The 18157-nt window shown below is 55.4% G+C and overlaps 2 protein-coding genes across 2 annotated transcripts; one reads left to right on the top strand and one right to left on the bottom strand.

Moving 5' to 3' along the window:
• Positions 1-345: 345 nt before the first annotated feature.
• LOC119093830 (1-phosphatidylinositol 4,5-bisphosphate phosphodiesterase gamma-1) lies at positions 346-9749 on the bottom strand (the record flags this gene model as incomplete). The annotated part of the gene is made up of 3 exons (XM_037216842.1): positions 9666-9749; positions 4346-4459; positions 346-4024 (listed from the first exon to the last, which is right to left on the bottom strand). A coding segment is annotated over exon 3 (3678 nt), but the record flags the coding sequence as incomplete, so codon positions are not given.
• A 1956-nt stretch (positions 9750-11705) lies between these two features.
• Positions 11706-17648, top strand: LOC119094072 (SAP30-binding protein). The gene is made up of 5 exons (XM_037217151.1): positions 11706-12442; positions 14473-14690; positions 15362-15514; positions 15792-15902; positions 16705-17648. The coding sequence occupies exons 1-5, from the start codon at positions 12298-12300 to the stop codon at positions 16885-16887; spliced, it is 810 nt and encodes a 269-aa protein (XP_037073046.1). The 5' UTR covers positions 11706-12297; the 3' UTR covers positions 16888-17648.
• Positions 17649-18157: the final 509 nt, after the last annotated feature.

The following is an 18157-nucleotide window of genomic DNA, read 5'->3' as shown; positions in this document are numbered from 1 at the left end:
GAGCTACGCTAGCCACCGCAACAGGCGACAGGTGAGCCATCACCGGTCCACATAGCACCAAGCCGATCACACGTGGGCTGCCATGCCGTCCGCATGCACGGCGGGGAAGCTCGCAAAACGGGTCCGCTCGCGCGCCCCGCCCTCTGGCGGCCGGGCGCCGGGCGTGGCGGCGCCACTGGGCCATCAGATCGGCGGCCGACTCCTCCAGATCCGGGGCTCGCCCCCTCCGCGGACTCTCCTCCCACCGTCGAGTCCTCCCTCCGGCGCACGGAGGCCCGGCCCGGCCCGGCCCGCCGCACCACACAGGCCCGCGCGGCGCGGCGTGCGGCCCGCTCACTGGGAGCGCAGCGGCGCGATGACGGAGCCGCCGTCGGGCGCGGGCAGCACGAGCCCCTCCAGCGCCTGGTTGACGGACGGCGGCGCTGGCTCCGCCGGCCGCACGTCCAGTCGCACCAGCAGCGAGGCCAGCTCCAGCAGCTCGCCGAAGCCGTTGCGCAGCGGCACGCTGCGAAAGCCCGGTCGCACGCAAGGCAGCGGGTACGTGGCCTGGCCGAGGAAGTTGGGGTCACCGAACATGTCCTCGTCGTGCACGGCGAAGCGCAACAGCGCCAGTGCCGGACAGTGGACGGTGAACTGACACGTCTCGTTCCAGACGGGCGCCAGGCCGTTGTCGGGCACCACGCGCGTGGTGTACTTGTTGAAATTGTCGTACTCGGCACCGACCACCTCGACCTCGACGAACGGGCTGACCAGGCCACGCCCCTGCTTCATCAGGTGCCGGCCGGCCACGATCCGCAGCGTGTAGACGGTGGGCGGAAACGGCAGCGTCGATTTGTCGAACGGATCGAACTCGTCGCCCTGCATGAAGGCTGGACGCAGTACGTAGCCGCAGCCGCCGTTCTGCATGAAGCGCGCCTGGTTCAGCTGCATCGGTCGGTCCGGCGTCTGGTAGTTGAGCGCCACCATCTGCGAACCGGCGTTCCACATCGGCACCGGGTTGTAGTTGGAGGAGTCGATGCGCTGGCCCTTGGGATAGACGCGGCTGAGCTGCAGCCGGTTGTACCACAGGAAGAACTTGACCTGCGCCGGCTGCACCCACTTCTCCACCTTGGTCTCGGGGAAGCTGGACATCTCCTGGAAGACGCGGCCGTCGCGCAACTTTTCCGGCTGGAAGGTCTCGGTACGGCAGTACACGATCAGCGCCGACAGCTCTTTGGCGATGCGCTTGATGCGCTCCATGTCACGGCGCGCGCCGCCCGCATCCTGGCCGCTCTCGGCCACCTGGCGCACGCGCTGCTCCCAGTCGCGCCCCTCGGTCCAGCTGGCGCAGCCCAGGTCGACCGGCGTCAGCGACGTGGCCGGCAGCACGCGCAGCACACACTCCAGCTGCGGCGCGCCGTCGGCGGCGGGAGGCGCCGGCAGCAGCTCGACCTGCGCGCGCAGCAGCGCAACCGAGCCCTGCTGCAGCGAGCCGAGCACGGACGGGTCGGCCTCGTCCGACGCCTCCGCCTCCTCCACGTAGTTGCTGGGGAACCAGAGCTGGCGGCGGCCTCCGTAATCGCCGCGCCACCAGCCGTCGTTCTCCTTGCTCACGTTGGTGATTACGGCGTGCTTGCAGAACGTGAGCTCGTCGTCCCGCTGCGCCCGGTAGTCGTGCAGCGCGCGCACCGTCACCTTGGCGGCGAACGACGCCGGGTCCATGTAGGTGCCGGAGGCGTGGCCGTCAGCCGGCGCGCCGCCCTTCTCGGGCGCGGCGCGCGCCACCAGCTCCTCCGTCACCGGGTAGCGCAGCCGCACCTTCTTGTACAGCGGGTGCTTCTCGTAGTAGGCGACCAGCTCGACCAGACTCTCGAACTGCACGGTGCCGATGACGTAGAGGCGGCCGTCGCGGCGCACACGGCAGTGCTTGATACGCCGATCGGCGCGGAACGACAGCGAGAGCGCGGCCGCGTCGCGCTGGCTCGGCCGCACCAGGAAGGCGCCCTCCTGCGGCACGCGACGCAGCATCTCCTCGGCACGGTCGCGGGAGCAGTCCGCGTGGTACCAGTCCTTGCCCTCGTGCTGATTGGGCTGCGGCACCGGCTCCGACAGCAGCATGTTGAAGTCCTGCGTGCGCAGCGGGTTGGCGCGGTAGTGGTTGATGAGGTTGAACAGGCAGTCGAACGTTACTGTGTCGATGAGGTACACCTTGTTCTGGCCCCACTCAGGCCGGGTGCGGATGCGGCAGTGGTTCACCTTGCCGTTGCGCCAGAACGACAGCGAGTAGTCGCCAACAAACGTCTCGCTCTCGCGCACCAGAAACGTGCCGTTGCCGAGGTACGAATACTCGCGCAGCAGCTGCTCGGCGCGCTGCCGGCCGCCCTGTAGCCGCCCGTGGAACCACTTCTCGCCGAAGTGCAGCTCGTCGTTGGGCACGTTCGCCTTTGGCGGCAGCGGCTCGGCCTCGTCACCGTCGTCGTCGGCCGGCTCGGCAGAGTGCTCCTCTGTGAAGTACAGACGCTGGTTGGCCAGCACGAAGAAGTGCGGCGTCCAGTCGCCGTACACCTGGTCTTCCAGGTAGAGGATACCGTTCTTGAGGCTGTCGCTCAGATCGAGCCCGTCGAAGCCGTCGTCCTGACTAGTGACGACCACCTCGTCCGAGCCCTCGGGCAGCTTCTTGTGCTTGATGAGGATCTTGCGGCGCAGCGCCTGCGGCGACGGCAGCTCGCTCTCGGCTCGGTCGACGGGCGCCGTCAACAGCATGTCGCCGAACACCTCGTGGAAGGCGGCCGCCATCTTGCGCTGCTGCGGCAGGCTGCAGTGGTCCTCGATCGACAGGATGACAGGGAACTCGGACGTGACGAAGGCGTTGTCGCGGATGCAGCGCACCACGTCCACCAGCTTGATCTTGGAGGTGAGCGTGTGACCGTGGAAGATGAGCGGCGTGGCGTCCGGGCCGTCCCAGCAGTCGAGCTCAATGCAGCGGCACCCCTGGCGCAGACAGCGCGCGTACGCCTCCACCGACGACTCAGACGAAAACTGGTCGCCCGTCAGGTACGTGTTGTGCGAGGAGGCGATCCAGTAGTGCGCCAGCGGCCGCGTCATGTCCTGCGTGACCGACGAGTGGCGCGCGTCCCACAGCTCGTTCTGCCGGCTGAACAGGTAGCCGACGAACTCGTCGGCGCTGAGGAACGGCTCCTGCACGTCGCGCTGCGGGTCGCGCAGGTAGTCGCGCAGAAACTGGCCGGCGGCCGCCTCGTCGGCGCCCAGCCGGTCGTGCTGCTCGTCCTGCAGGAAACGGCAGAAGATGGCGACGGAGACGGGCTCGCCGGGCCGCACCAGCCGCTGCAGGTCACCCACCAGCACCTGCGGGTCCCACACAGTGCGGTAGTACAGCCGCAGGAAGTCGTCGAACATGATGCGGCCCTTCTTCGCCTCGTCCGCCTCCTGGAAGAGCTCCTTCAGCCGTGCCGTCGACAGCTTGCAGTTGACGCGCGGCAAGAACGCCTTCAGGTCCTTGAGCGTGACGGCGCCGCCCATGCCGTAGAACTCCTTGAACAGCCACCGGATCACCTGCGACGGGTACGGCGTCTCCTGCGCCTCGACGACGAGCGCGCCGAGCCCGCGCAGCCACGTGTCGCACTCGCGCTCCGACAGGCACGCCACCGACAGCGTCTTCAGACAGAACTGGGTGCCGTAGCTGACCACGAAGCACTTGGCCGGGTCGCAGCGGCGCGCCTCCTCCGGCCAGCGCTCGAACTCGCGCGAGCCGCGGCCGCGTCGCACCTGCCGCACCGTCCGCAGGTCGAGCAGCATCTCGCTGTCGTCGCCGCGGCCGCGCTCCGGCACGCTGGCCTTCAGGCAGATCAGCTGGCCCGTCTCGCGGCGCACGGCCAGCGACTTGCGCTCGGGTCGCCGGCGCAGGCAGAAGCGCGTGACGGCCGTGCCGCGCTCCAGCAGGCAGATGGTGTGCTCGAGAGCCAGGCCGGCGTCGCCGCGCTCCGAGGAGCGCTGCCGCAGCACGGCCGGCCGCTCCGAGCCCATCCTGGCGGCGGCCGGACACCACACGTCAGGCCGGCTGGCAGCAGAGGGGCAGGACGGAGGGTGGGGAGGGGGGGGGGGTGGGGGCGTCATTCACACTTCATCTGAAGAGCCACTCATTTACCGGCAGGCTAAACGAATTTAAGTCAGAAAACAAGAGAACTGCAGGTGTTTCTTAGAACGAGTAAGAACAACGAACGGTGCGTGACTCATTCCACCCGCATGATGTTAACAGTTCTCTGCATTTTCAGTACCTCTTAAGACAATAAACTGGCGTTAATTCCGGTCCTTCGTAGCCCGACCGTGGCGCTCGGCTGGCACCCACCTGCCGTTGCAGTTAGCAATCGTGCCGGCAGATGGCAGGCCAGTCGGACGGCGCCTGCACCCGGGACCTGTTCAGTGTGAGCGGGCAGGACGGCAACAGCCTGGTGCCGACCATCTGCGGACAGAACAGCGGGCAGCATCGTGAGTACACCCGTCCGCCGCCGGCGCCCGACACACTGGCGCCCGGCGCGGCCGATACCGGCCGGGACGAGCGGCGCCGGCATGCGGCGCGAGGGGTGATAGTGCGGCTGTGATCGGCGATAACCGCGCTGCGCTGCATCCGAATGTTAAGGGTGCTAGCCCCGAAATGTGGACCGCGTATGAGTCACTCATACAACACGTGAGTGACCTTCCCTGACCACCGCCCCAGTCAGTGACCCCGGGGCTGTGACCTGCCCTGACCGCCGCCCCGGCCAGTGACCCCGGAGCTGTGACCTGCCCTGACCGCCGCCCCGACCACACTGACCCCAGAGCTGTGACCTGCCCTGACTGTCCCCACTGATACGCCCCCAGTGATCCTGGAGGTGGGCGAGCGGCCGGGCCCGGTGCAGCTGCGCGTGGTCACGTCGTCGCTGGCGCCGCACCGCTGGCGGGTGCGGGTGAGCCAGTGGCGGCCGGGGCAGCCGGGCGCCGCGCCGCCGCACTGCCTCCAGTACCACACCGGCCGCACCGGGCAAATCGCCAGCATCAACTACATGGAGCGCGACGCTGGCGCCGGCTATCTGGTGAGCGGCCGGGGCTCGGGCTGCGCGAGAGAGCGAGATGTGACGGTGCCGGGTGAGGGAGCGGCTCCCACGGCACGAGTGGAGTGACTCCCCGCGAGACCAGGATGCCGAGACAGGATCTAACAGTGCAATTTACTACACTCACATCGGGAATCAGAAGCGCTACACAACATGCAGCCGGCACCTGTCGTTAAACTGATCGGCGATCGCCCCTCCAGAACAACCTGAACTACGCGATGTGCATCCGTAAGGAGGTGGACTTCTGCAGCATCACCTACTCGACCGACAAGTTCGGCACCATGGCCGAGGCGGACGAGTTCGAGATTGTCAACTTCAAGCCCGACAACAGCACAGGTGACTGGTCCGTCCGGCAGACGCTGTGACTCATGCCATTGGACACTAGCTATGACTCGCCATTGCAGAATAGGACTTTCGCGGCACTATGCTCGTCGACAGTCTGGGTGACTGAGACCGACTCAAAACTTTCTCCAACTGTGAGCCTTGACGGACGCTGCGTGCGAAACTACTGCTCGCGACACGTCACCAGTACGACATCACTAAACAGGTCTTGATTTGGGGGAATACCGGGCGGACGGGACTGCCTGGGCTATATAGCACCCAGGCAGTCCCAGGCAGCGCGCTCAGAAATACTGATTCAAACGCGAACGTCCCCAACAATGATGTAAAAACGGCACGTATCGATCAATGTCCGGGCGACCCCGTGGGCTCACTACCCACGGATGTGACACCCGTGTGAGCTGCGTCGGCGTCAAGCTGCAGGTATCACCCGACAGCCGTTCATCCCATGCCAGCGGCTCTGACTGGGAGGGGGGGGGGGGGAGGGCGGAATCAGCGGCGGAGTCGCAGCACGGCGCCCGTCCGTCCCGTCGCCGCCTCGCTGTGTACTGGCGGCGCGGGCCGGCCGGCCGGCCGACCGTCGGCGTGACCTGGGCGTGACCCGTTCGGACGTGTGACCGCAGTCGGGGCCGGCGAGCCGACCGTGCCAGCCGGCCAGGCCGGCGTCGGGCCCGCCCTCTGCACCGACGACTACCTGCTGCTCGGCGCCGACCGACTCTGCGGAGAGAGGCTTAACGACGCGGCCATGACCAGCACGCTCACCGACAACGCTGACGTCACCGGTCAGAGCGCGCGCCGCGGCGCCCGAGGGTGCGCGGCGTGTTGACGCCGCAGACATGGTGCAAACTCGCCCTGGCGACGTGGCAGTGTTGTCAATGGGTCTGTCACGTTACAAGCGAGTCAGTGTCACGCCACCAGTGGGACGGTGTCTCGTCGCCAGTGGGTCGGTGTCACGTCACCAGTCTGTCGGTGTCTCATCACCAAAGGGTCGATGTCACATCACCAGCAGGTCGGTGTCACGTCACCAGTGGGTCGACATCGCGTGAAAGGCAAGCCAGTGTCGTTACCAGCGGGTTATTGTTCGCACGCCCACGCCGCGAATAATGGGCTGATGATGGCAACATCAGCACCATGGGAACTAATCAGGCGCATCATCCGCGACTACGAACAAGACGACCTGACCCCCGTTTTATGGAACGGCACAGCTGCGCCAGCTATGCACACCTTGGCGGATACGGTTTCGGGTCCGGAAGAAACCGGGCCCGCTCGCTCAGCGGGCGACCTCGTCCGAGTACGTTTCGATTTCTCCCCGTACGGCGCGGCAGTTGTTCCGGCTTTCCATTACGCAGCTTGACTACACGCCTACACGGTTCAGCTGTGCGTGGCACGTGTGAGAGGGCGCCGACTAACCGCTCGCCCTGTCCACAGATCGCTCGGCCGGGCCGTTCGTCGCCAGGTTCGTCACCAATGAGCGGCGAGTGGGCCGTGGCTTCCGACTGTCCTATCGTCAGAACCCCTGCACAGCGAGGCACGTGTGAAGCGTGCGCAGCGAGGCTTGTGTGAACTTTGCACGGCGAGGCAGGCGCAAACCGTGCACAGTGAGGAGGGTGTTAACTCCTGAACAGTGAGGAAGGTGAAGCCCTGCACAGCAAGGCAGGTGTGAAGCGTGCGCAGCGAGGCTTGTGCGAACTTTGCACGGCGAGGCAGGCGCAAACCGTGCACAGTAAGGAAGGTGCTGACTCCTGCACAGTGAGGTAGGTGAAGCCCTGCACAGCGAGGCAGGTATGAAGCGTGCGCAGCGAGGCTTGTGCGAACTTTGCACGGCGAGGCAGGCGCAAACCGTGCACAGTAAGGAAGGTGCTGACTCCTGCACAGTGAGGCAGGTGAAGCCCTGCACAGCGAGGCAGGTGTGAAGTGTGCGCAGCGAGGCAAGTGTGAATCCTGCACAGCGAGGCCTGCGTAAAATCTCCACGGCGAGGCACGTGCGAAACCCTCCACAGCAAGACAGGTGTGACTACTGCCAAAAACTCTACACCACAAGGGAGGTAAAACTACTGCAAGGACCATTGCTGACTGCTGCCAAAACCTCTGTGGCACAAAGGAGGTACAACTTCTGCCAGGACCCCAGCAGAGCATGGCAGGTGACTGTTAGATGCCTTGCATTGTGGGGCACGTGCGACTTGGGCAAGACACTGCCTGATAAGAGAGGTGTAACTACGGCCCCAGAGCTCTTCAGAGCCAGAAGCGCAGGCAATACTCAATGTGCTACAATATAACATAGTGTGTGAGGCAGCACTGTCTTCATTTGAGACCAAACACTTGGGCTTGTCAGTATTTTTGCCATGTGTGTATGTGTATATATATATATATATATAGATATAGATATAGATATATATATATATATATATATATATATATATATATATATATATATATATATATTGGTGCCATCTTCCAAAGTAATGTAATCCATGAATAAATGCAATCACAAATTACCAAGGCTGACTTTCTATGTATTTTCTTGTCAAGAGGCCAATACAGTCAATTATGGGGGCTTCACATGTGTGTCAGAGGTGCAGCACACACAACGAATCAGGTTCAGTGCTACGACCAGATTGTGGTCAAACTGTGACTTCAACAGACCAATCCATGTGAAAGGACCTTCAACTGCCAACTGCCTTCACAATACACAATGATATAAATTATGCTAGGTGTACAAACAATACACAAAAGGTCACTCTTTTGGTTTAAACATAAAGACATAAGAACATATGGTCAGCAAAGAGCCACACAGGCCCATCGAGGTTGGCCTGCCTCAGGTTCTGTATACATCCTCAGAACTAATTTTATCATCTGACCTGCATAAATTTAGCTATAAATGAATCTTTAGACCGATACAACTTGTCCACTTGACTGTGACAAAAAAGTGACAAAAACATAAAAAAACATACTTTTTGCCAGAAAACATGCCTATGCAACATTGACATACCCACAACAGATAAGTGTCTTAACATACCTAAACTAAATGTTGACAAATGTCCTTGTATTTTAGATGGCCTAGTCTCTCTAGGTGTGAATCACAATATATTGTATCTTCAAATGGTTTCAGAAAAGGCAGTATTGACCACTTTCTGTAAAAAAACTAGTGCAAAATTATGTTCTACAGCTTTCTGGTATGTTTGTGAGCTGTAGTTGAATCAAATGTCTGCACCATATCATTGTTGTCACATCTTCATCTCTTACAGGTGCTGAGATCTAGCACCAATCTTTGAAATGCCCCCAAACAGGTAGAGCTGTTCTGTCTGTATGAGAACATACAAATGCCTGTGCCTATGACTTGTGGTGCACACTTTTGTCATCACAACTAGCCATTGTTGGCTAGTTGTACACTTTTGTCATTACAACTAGCCAATGCTTCATAATATGTGAAGCCTTGATATATCATGTCAAGTCTTGACATTGACATCTCAAGACCTCACAAAATGTGACACATCACATCCTGTGGAGTAATATCAGAGTTGATGAAAATGCACAATGCCCAGCTTGTGGCAGCCTGAGTGAGGCTCTATGACCTGTTGAGAGAATCACTGCTGTTTATAAAATTCATTTTCTTTCCCTTTAAGACACAAAATAGCCTTGGTAATGGATCATCAATGGATTATGGCAATAGTTTACTCACATCTATCACATTTTGATGCAATTCAAAATAACTTTTGCAACAATGAAGGCTCAAATTGCAATGGAGAGTGTTCCAGCTAAAAGGTAAATTTGAGTGCTTCCTTAACACAAGCAGGCAAATTGTGTTTGATTGATGTAAAGAATGGTGCAGCAAGAAAAGCCTGGGTGTGATAAAAAAGCAAGACAGCCTGAGCTACTTGGTAATACTAGCAGGCAAAAGCACACATATGTCTCAGTATATTAAAAAATAGCACAACCCAGTCACCTTCAAAATATAATTATGCCATCCTAGTACAGTGCACCTAAATGATACAACAGAGAATTTATACATCAATATTTTATTGACGCATAAGCTATGAGAACACAACCCTTTCCCGTATCGCATGAACGCAAAGGTGGCCGGGGAAATCTTGTGGCAGTTGCGGCAAAAGTGGTAGCATATTTCACACGCAAGGATTCGCGACAAGCAAACCGACCAATTGGGTCGAACTTGTTTTTCTGTGAGTCTCACGTTCCAAGACCTTGAAAGAAACCTGCAGCAGCCAGCTCAATCGTACTTACATACTGAGCGTGGACGGATCCCGTCACACATCCACGCGCATTACGACCGTGCCACCGGGGTTGTCCCACCGATCCCACCCGTCTTATTTGTTTTCTAAGCACTGAGATCGTCGCACAAGCGTCATTCCGTGGAGCTTGGATTAAAGAGGTCACCTTTTATTTACTGCCGCATTCTCGTCCTGGAACCTTTCTAAGAAAACACTCGATAAATTGCACTTGGCTGGAAGTCTCGAATCTGGTAAATTCGATGACATGTATTTTCTCCCTCACATCATGAGTTCTGTTTCTTGAATCATCATCAATGCCATGTTCTTGCCTTTGATATTCCAAAATATGCTTGGTGCTGAAATCTAACGATAATAAATGCTTTGAAATGTGGTCATGGTCTCTGAAAGCTTTATCGTACTCACATCCGTTAATTGAAAGATTAGGTTTGTCGATAATCCGTGCAGCAAAACAGACATGCTCCGCCAAGACTTTGTATTTTGAGGACAAAAATTAATTGGATTACCAGAATAGTATCAAAACACAATGATCACCAACCGCGTCAACGAGTGGGAATAGCCAGTTTATCTACAAAAGACTGAGTGATCACCAAGGGTGCCAGCTAAAATCTTGTATAGTAGACCAGCCAGATATCAGAGCTAAAACCTTCGGTTACAGGTGGAAAGACACGAACAATCACCAAAATGAACTAAATTGCAACCAAAAGTACTCGCTCGTCGCCCTCCACAACTTACTTGGTTTCAGCTCCTGGCGATCCCAACCCACTGGTGGCGTTATGGGGTTTCAAGTTGCTATGTACGCGCTTGCAGGGGCACATCCAGGAAAATCAAACACGGGAGCGGGGTATCCCAGCGAGAACTCAAAGCCAGGTGTGTAGGGGTTGTTGTGAGGTGGAGGTGAGCCTCTGCGTTCTCTATCTTAGCTGCGTCTACGTGCGCTCACCATTTGACTTCTGGTTTGGATGGTTTGCGGTCGGTGACAGCGGCTGCTAATGCTAGGGAGATCAAAAAGCCGTGGGCTGTGCCAAGCATTACAGAAAATGCATTTCTTCGAAAAGTTCTGTCGTAACGTATAGGAAGGTAATAAGTTCTAGAGCACACTCAACAATCTTGCCTTTGCGTGAGCTCTGATCTCAAAATCATCAGTTCAGAAAGGTTTTAAAGACAATTATGGCAGAAATAAAACATACCACCAGAGCACCTATATGAACCGGAGTATGAACCACGGTTAGGGTTATTGGGCCTCCGGCTCAAACGGGCCCGTGCCAAGGGCTCCTCTATTGCCTCATTGTGGACCATTACGTTGCCATTTCTTGCACTTTCATCCCATATCAGGCAAGAGTACCTTGACCAACGCAAGTGGCTATTTGACATTCAGGGTCCCGTCCTTTTCCTCTTCAGCAAAATGTGCCTTTGGGCGACTAGGAGCCCCTTGCCGACACGCTCCACTGTTAAACACTCTGTGCTTTGATACAGAGGCCTTCAGTAACAATGGTAGATGCCGGCCTTATCCCTGCTTCGTAAATGGGCTCCTAGGGTCCAAGCTGACTCACAACCAACTGAACAGCATTGATGGTCTCAGACCGCATAGACACCTTCATCGTCCCGGGGACCCGCGACAGGCGCAACGACTCCCTTGATCTGACCTTTTGGAGGCCAAGCCTTTGCCCCGGGATCGTCCTCCGTTCAACAATTCGAGCACTTAAAGGGGGACCTTGACAATCTGTGCCGATGTTCCTGAGGGCCATGCAAGGCTTTACGCGAGGATGCCTCCCCTCCCACCAGCTGTCTGCGCCCCCGGATGCTTAGGTATGTCAGGAACTCAATGCTAATCAGCGACTCGCCCAAGAGCGCAACTTCAGTGCGGATGATGGCGTCTGTGTCCCAAAAAGTTCCAAAGTTGATGTCAGTTTGCTTAAGAACATGGTGGTTTTTGCTTGTTAGCAAAATATTCAAGATTCTGGTACAAACTCTTGATTTCCCCACATATCTTGGTCATTTGTTTCACCTATCTGGGGTGGCCTTTGCTAATCTGATGGAAGACGTCTCTTTCTAGACATTTCTTTCGTGCATTTAATGACTTACGCAGGCATTACCGTTACCAATTTTGTTAAGTTGACGGAGAAAGCGTCCATATTGGTGGCAACAGTCCAATCAGGGTGAAATACTCATTTTGGTTATGAATTGTCCAATTTCGTCAAAATTGTCTATTTTGGTCATTTAAGTCATTTTTGGTGGCCAGTTAACAGGGACCAATCATTTTGTCCGACCCTGAACAATTTTGCAGTACAGCGAAGGGTACTTCAAGCGGCTCCGTGTGTTGGTGTGTGCGTTGTTGTCCCAGTCGCAGGCAACGCGTTGGGGTAATATAGAAGTAGCACCGTGTATGAGTACAAAGACGGTGTGAGGTTAACCGTGTACATTCTCAGTTTTTGTCTTACATATTATTGTAAGAAGATCCGGTGTCATATTGGAGGGGATTTAGGATCTAAGAAGCACCTGATGCGCGCAATTGCAAGCGGCCTGAGGACCAGGCGCAGCTAGAAATTGAGAAGCCACAGGAGAAACTGGTGTGTGTGTTAGTTTGAGTTGAACGTATTGGACTGATCCATTTCTGTAGCTCCAAAATGTCCGCATTGAATAGTCTGAGTGCGCAATATACTGATTCTGAAGGAGAAGATGATTCACATGATCGACCAACACGTGTTTCACGTGAAGAACCAAAAGAGGAAGAGGTTCAGCAAATTGAAGAAAACAGCAACTCAAACTTTGGTGAGGCATTACTGCAAAGGCTGACTGAATTTGCACAGACCTTTTCTTCCTGAACATCCTTTTTTATTCTTCCCCTATTTTCTAACAACTTTGATGTGCTTGGCCATAGTGGACCTCAAGTAGGCTTGAGGTCGGACTGCAGACAATGTGCCGCTCCAGAATCTGCTGTGTCCAGTGTATCAGTGATGTCCCAGCAAATAGCTTCATGGTTTGCAGGCCATAAAGTAAAAGAGAGCCTGTCAAGGGTCATATTGTTCACCACCAAATGTTTCATATAGAGAACTTCTGTCTTGTGGATTTATTTTGCCATTAAGGAAATGGCAAGCAAGTGTGTGCTGAAAACATGTTTGAGTTGAAACAAAAAGTTGTAGAAATTCAATAGACATTGGCTTGCCCTTAGTAAAGTGTGTGTGCACCAGGCTCAGCATGCCCTACACCATGTGTACAGTATGTTACTGGCTCATAGTGGATGGATTTTTTTTGCAGGCTGACCTCGGGACAGGCAAGCAATATGTGTGACCCACTCGGGTCGGTAGATGATTCAGAGCACTAACACACTCGAGAAAAAATGTGATGGTTGCAGCGTATTCAAATGGTTGATGCCAAGCAAAGCTTTTGTAATGAATTGCAAAATTTATGCAATTCATTGTCAGTCAATTTGCTGTGCACAGTATTTAAGTATGTTGATTTGAATTGAGTATGAGCATGAGTCTTATATTGTAAGAAGATGATTCAGAGCACTTACCATATTCAATAAATCATGTGATGATTGTAACATATTGGTATGTCTGATGGCAGGCAGAACAATTATGGTTAATCACAAAATTTCTTAAATCCATAACTCAATTCATTTGTGGTGTTCAAAAGTTCAATATGTTTGCTTGGCTTGAGCTTGAGCATGAGTCTTGTTGTTAAAAGAGGATTCAAAGCACTCAACATGTTTGGGAAAATGTGATGGTTGCAGCATATTGATGCAAGCAAAACAGATGCTTTGCTTGTTAGGTGGCACACAAAACATTTGTGGTGAATTGTAAAACTTTTGGAATGTGTTGCTGTCAATCTATTTGCTTTGTACAAGAGTCAAATGTGAATTTCTGGAATGTGTTGCTGTCAATCCATTTGCTTTGAAAAGAAGTCAGATGTGTTTATTGGCTTTGGCCAAGTATCATATAAGTGTAGTAAGCCCACCTGGCTGTCATTTTCAAATGCAAAAATATTAAGGTTCTGTAAGTTTTATATGTATGTGCAATGTGTAGCCACAACTCAAGTGTAGCTTAAACTGATTTAGGCTCCTGCAAATGTTTGTGATGCATATTATAAATGGCTTGTGAGATATGAATCATGACATATGAGCTTGTGCTACAAAAATGTTTTGGAACTAAGACTGGGATGCTTTATATATTAAGCACTCAAGTTGAGTTGTGAATGTATGTGTTTTGTGGGTGGCCATGCCCATTGATTACCTTATTGATCATGCATTTGTCTTACATAACATCATCGCTAGTGCTGCCACTGATGGGCGCCAGTAGTGTAGTGGTTAACGTGTCTGCGTTGACCACTGCACATCTGGGAAACCAGAGGTACCGGGTTCGATTCCGTGCAGCGCCCGCCCTTCCTGCCAGGGTGAGAGGCAGGTGATGCCATATAACCTCAGCAGCTGAGTGTCACAAAGCCCCAATGACACACACACACAGTGTTGACACTGATTGGGGATATATGTGTGTATGTGTGTGTTTGTATATGTGTTGTGTCAGTAAGATACATGCCATTTTTAAGACCTTTCAGTTCTTCATATTTCTTTGGAGATGTTTGTGTGTCCTCAATGAGGCACCATTTTGTGGTACAAGTCATGCATTCAGGCAGCATTTAAAACTCCATAATGATATAGGGTAAAGATTAATATTCCAGGACCAAAAGCAAGGTGCCAAATAAATCATTAGCGCAGGCCACAACTTTCTACATACCCAGTTATCTAAAAACAGGTTTTGGATCAGCCAACTCTGGTCATGCCACACCTTCCTCGCTGGCAGACCGTCCGGCCCGGCTGGTCTCCTATGTCGGAGACCCGGAAGATGACCTGGACCTGGACGACGAGCTGGAGGCGGGCAGCGACGACATGGACATCTCGCGCTCGGACGATGAGGGCGGCGAGCAGGAGGGCGAGCGAGATGGGGCCGCCGGTGCCGCCGCCGCCAGCGAAGACCTCATCCCCTCTGAGCCAGCTGGCAGGTGCTCCAAAGACCTGCAGGTCAGTGTAGGGTGGCATCCTTGGGGCCGTGCAGGTGCTTCAAAGACCTGCAGGTCAGTGGAGGGTGACGTCCTTGGGACCAGCAGGTGCTCTAAAGACCTGCAGGTCAGTGGAGGGTGATGTCCTTGGGACCGGCAGGTGCTCCAAAGACCTGCAGGTCAGTGGGGGGTGATGTCCTTGGGGCCAACAGGTGCTTCAAACATATGCAGGTCAGTGGAGGATGGCATCCTTAGGGCTGTGCAGGTCAGGGGGCGGCGTCGGTTGGGCCACCATGAGTGCTGTGGGTTGCAGCTGGTGTTGATGTCCCAACCATCCCCTGTGTAGGTTTTGTGTAGTGGCTTGTTCCCAAACGCAAGCATGCAGCCTTCGTACATTCGCGGACATTTATCCGCTCGTTCTGTCGTCAACATGCCTCTGGAAGTGGGCTTGTTGGTCGCATGACGAGTGTAAATGTCTGGTGGTTGATCGTCGCGAAGCAACGCGCAGGGGCTTTCACTCATCGGGTGCTCCCTGCTTGCAGTAAAACTGCGGGAGCGGCGCATGATCAAGCTGCCAATGGTGCCACCAATGTTATACGAGCGTGCAGCTGGCGCGCCCAGCCGGCTGGAGCAGCTCTCCGCCTGCCGGCCCGCGTCTGCCACCCGTTTGACGCGCCGTCTCCGTGTCGGCAGGAGATGGTGGCCAAGCTGTGCCAGGAGCGCGAGCGGACCGGAGCCGACATGAACGACCGGCTGCGCTCCCACAAGGACTTCCGCAACCCCTCCATCTACGAGAAGCTCATCACCTTCTGCGACATCGACGAGTTCGGCACCAACTACCCGCCGGTATGGTGGGATGCTGTGTCTTGGCGGCGCTGTGCTGGTTACTGGTTGGACCGGGCGTCGGCCCGATGTGTACGTAGAGTGTCGTGTGATGGTTGAAAGGTTGCATTGCATTTGGGTGTTGCGCACCGCGTGGTGTTAGTATTCGTGATAGAAGCCATTGGTGGTTATTGACTTTGTCATGGGCTGCCACGTCACTCACTCGTTTTCTTCGGCGTGCCCTGGGTAAGGCACGTGCTTCCTGGACACCCACCTCTGCTCACCCATTTTCCGACGGCAGGAGCTGTACGACCCGTCGATCTGGGGCAAGCAGTCGTACTACGACGACCTGGCCAGAGTACAAAAGGAGGACATGGAGAGACGGGAGAAGGAGAGGAAGGAGCGCACCAAGGTGACTGCGTCGGTCAGCGCGGCTCGCGGCGAGCCCAGGACGGGATGGGTCGTCCCAGCGAGTTCGCGTCCGGGGCTCCGGCGAGCTGCTCAGTCTGGACTCGACTCCTCCTTGCTCTACTGCAGCCGATAGTGGGCGTGGCCTGGCAGCGTGTAGACGGGCACAGTCGGTAGGCCGTGGATGGACAAGCCATCTGCTGGAATCGCTCAAACGTGGGAGTGCCGTGTTCTGTGTCCTGATTCGCACGACAGAGCCTTACATGCCCGACCAGTCACGTGCCGTTTATATGTAATGCATTTGTCCATTCCTGCCTCCGCCAAAATATGTTTTTATCTGGTGGCTGCGACGCTTGGCTATCTAAATCCGGTCGTGTTTTCGGTATGCGTTGCGCGGCTATGTCACAATTGCGAAGTTTACTGTTCCTCGTTAATCGATTAAAGAAGGCAAAATTTGTATGGTTTGTAATTACAATGTCACCGTAGAATCGCTCCCAATTTAATAGTTGATATGCAAATGCCTGAAGCAAGACATTTAAAGAGCTGCGATTCTTGCTGTAAACCGTTTGGAACGGCTTGCAGTGCCTGCAGGAACGCTGGCTGCGCTGGGCCCGGCCGGTTCGCTGAGGCTGAAAAATTGTATCCCTTGCATCCCTTGCGTCGGTAGCCGTGACGTTACTAACGGACGGCTCTCCTCCGCCTGTCTTGCCACAACGTCCATGCATTTCTGATGCACTCAGCACAGCGACGACGGTGGGCTCCGTGCTGTTCGTGACATTCCTTCCCTCTCCTCCTTGCGCCGCCAGGTGGAGGTGGTGACGGGCACCAAGAAGCTAGACGGCGAGCCCAAGCGGCGCAGCAAGTGGGACCAGGTGGGCGCCCCGCACGGCTCCAGCGTGCCCATCATCAAGCCGGCCGGTCTGGCCACCGGCCTGCCTCCGCCGGCCAAGACCATCCCCGCCTTCGGTAGCATAGCCAAGAAGAAGTAGTCGAGGGCGTGACTCGGCCGTCTTCGGGTGGGTCCCAGGCGGTAATGGACACCTGGTTTATAAGTGGCGGGGGCTCGGACCGCCGGGTGAAGTGGGCCGCCGCCTGTGAGTGGGATGGACGGCGGTGCCTCGGCCTGCCCGCGGCCCTGTTTTGCGTGGGACCCGTCAAACATGCAGCAGGCAGAGACAGGCGAATCCTGCGAGACGTGCGGACACTGGAGGACCGCGCAGCCGTTGACTGGGTGGCGTTGCCTGAAGGTGCCGAAGAGAAACGACCTGTGGTGTATCGTGCTTGGTGCTGTGGTGTGGTCTGTTCTGTTGGGTGTTCCAGCCGGCCTGTGGGCGGCGATGGCGACGACAGGATAGTCAGCTGGAGCCGAACCGCTTGTCATTGCAATGCCGGGTCCCCTCCCAGAAGGTGTCACGTCCATTGGTGCTGTTCCACGACACTACGGCAAGCGACGATTGTGTACATCATCACAATTATAGAGGCGAGTGTGAACTACAAGCCGTGAGAATGATAACTCCTGTGGTGATGTGATGTGCGTGGTATGGTTTGGTCCTGTGCTGAATGGTCACATTCACGCCGCGGAAATCACGAAGCATCGTCATTGTGTTCACATTTGTGAGTCATTCGTCGAGACCGTACTCTTCGCGGGCGCATGTGATTACGTACGAACTGGTGGATGTGAACATGTCATAAACCGTTCGAGTGCCCGCGATGTGATTTCGATGAACAGTGACTAAACTTGTGAAAGAAACTGGGTGCATTTGGAGGGAGGGATGACAGATCTGAATGTCGACCATTTGCGCGACTATCTCCTGAGCAGGATCTGTGCATTTACCGGCATCGCAGGATCGAGACACAAAATAACCAAGTTGAGATGTCATTAGTCAGTTTTAATTTTTCTCATTACGATTCCTATGAACGCAGTCACATCAAAACGACTGTAGTAGCATACAGACGTACAATGGCCTCAGTGAGAGGATGGCAGTAACAGGACCGGTGCGCGCGGCGGAAGTAGCGGCGACAATTCAGTACGGAGTGGCATCGGTAGTTGTTTCGCAATTTGTCATCAACTTCAGGATAACTATGCAAATGCCTCTCGAAGCATTGATAGCTACACTTGCCCCCAACACTTACACTGTGCATAGTGTCGTGGTTAACGCGTTTACGTTGACCACTACGCGTCTGGGAAACCAGAGGTACGAGGTTCGATTCCCTGCGTCAACAGCTGAGTGCGTCGCAAAGCCCCAGTGACGACGCCGA

The sequence above is a fragment of the Pollicipes pollicipes genome, unplaced genomic scaffold (assembly GCF_011947565.3).
Source record: "Pollicipes pollicipes isolate AB1234 unplaced genomic scaffold, Ppol_2.1 Scaffold_4002;HRSCAF=4701_pilon_pilon_pilon, whole genome shotgun sequence".
In the NCBI taxonomy this organism is placed as follows: Eukaryota; Metazoa; Arthropoda; class Thecostraca; order Pollicipedomorpha; family Pollicipedidae; genus Pollicipes; species Pollicipes pollicipes.
This window is presented reverse-complemented; position numbering and strand designations above follow the sequence as displayed.

What these genes read in the sequence shown, in the direction of transcription:
- LOC119094072 (XM_037217151.1), top strand. Translation starts at nt 12,298, where the DNA reads ATGTCCGCATTGAATAGTCTGAGTGCGCAATATACTGATTCTGAAGGA. An exon ending in AAACAGCAACTCAAACTTTG is followed by an intron (nt 12,443 to 14,472) that starts GTGAGGCATTAC and finishes CCTCGCTGGCAG; the next exon opens with ACCGTCCGGCCCGGCTGGTC. An exon ending in AGAGGAAGGAGCGCACCAAG is followed by an intron (nt 15,903 to 16,704) that starts GTGACTGCGTCG and finishes TTGCGCCGCCAG; the next exon opens with GTGGAGGTGGTGACGGGCAC.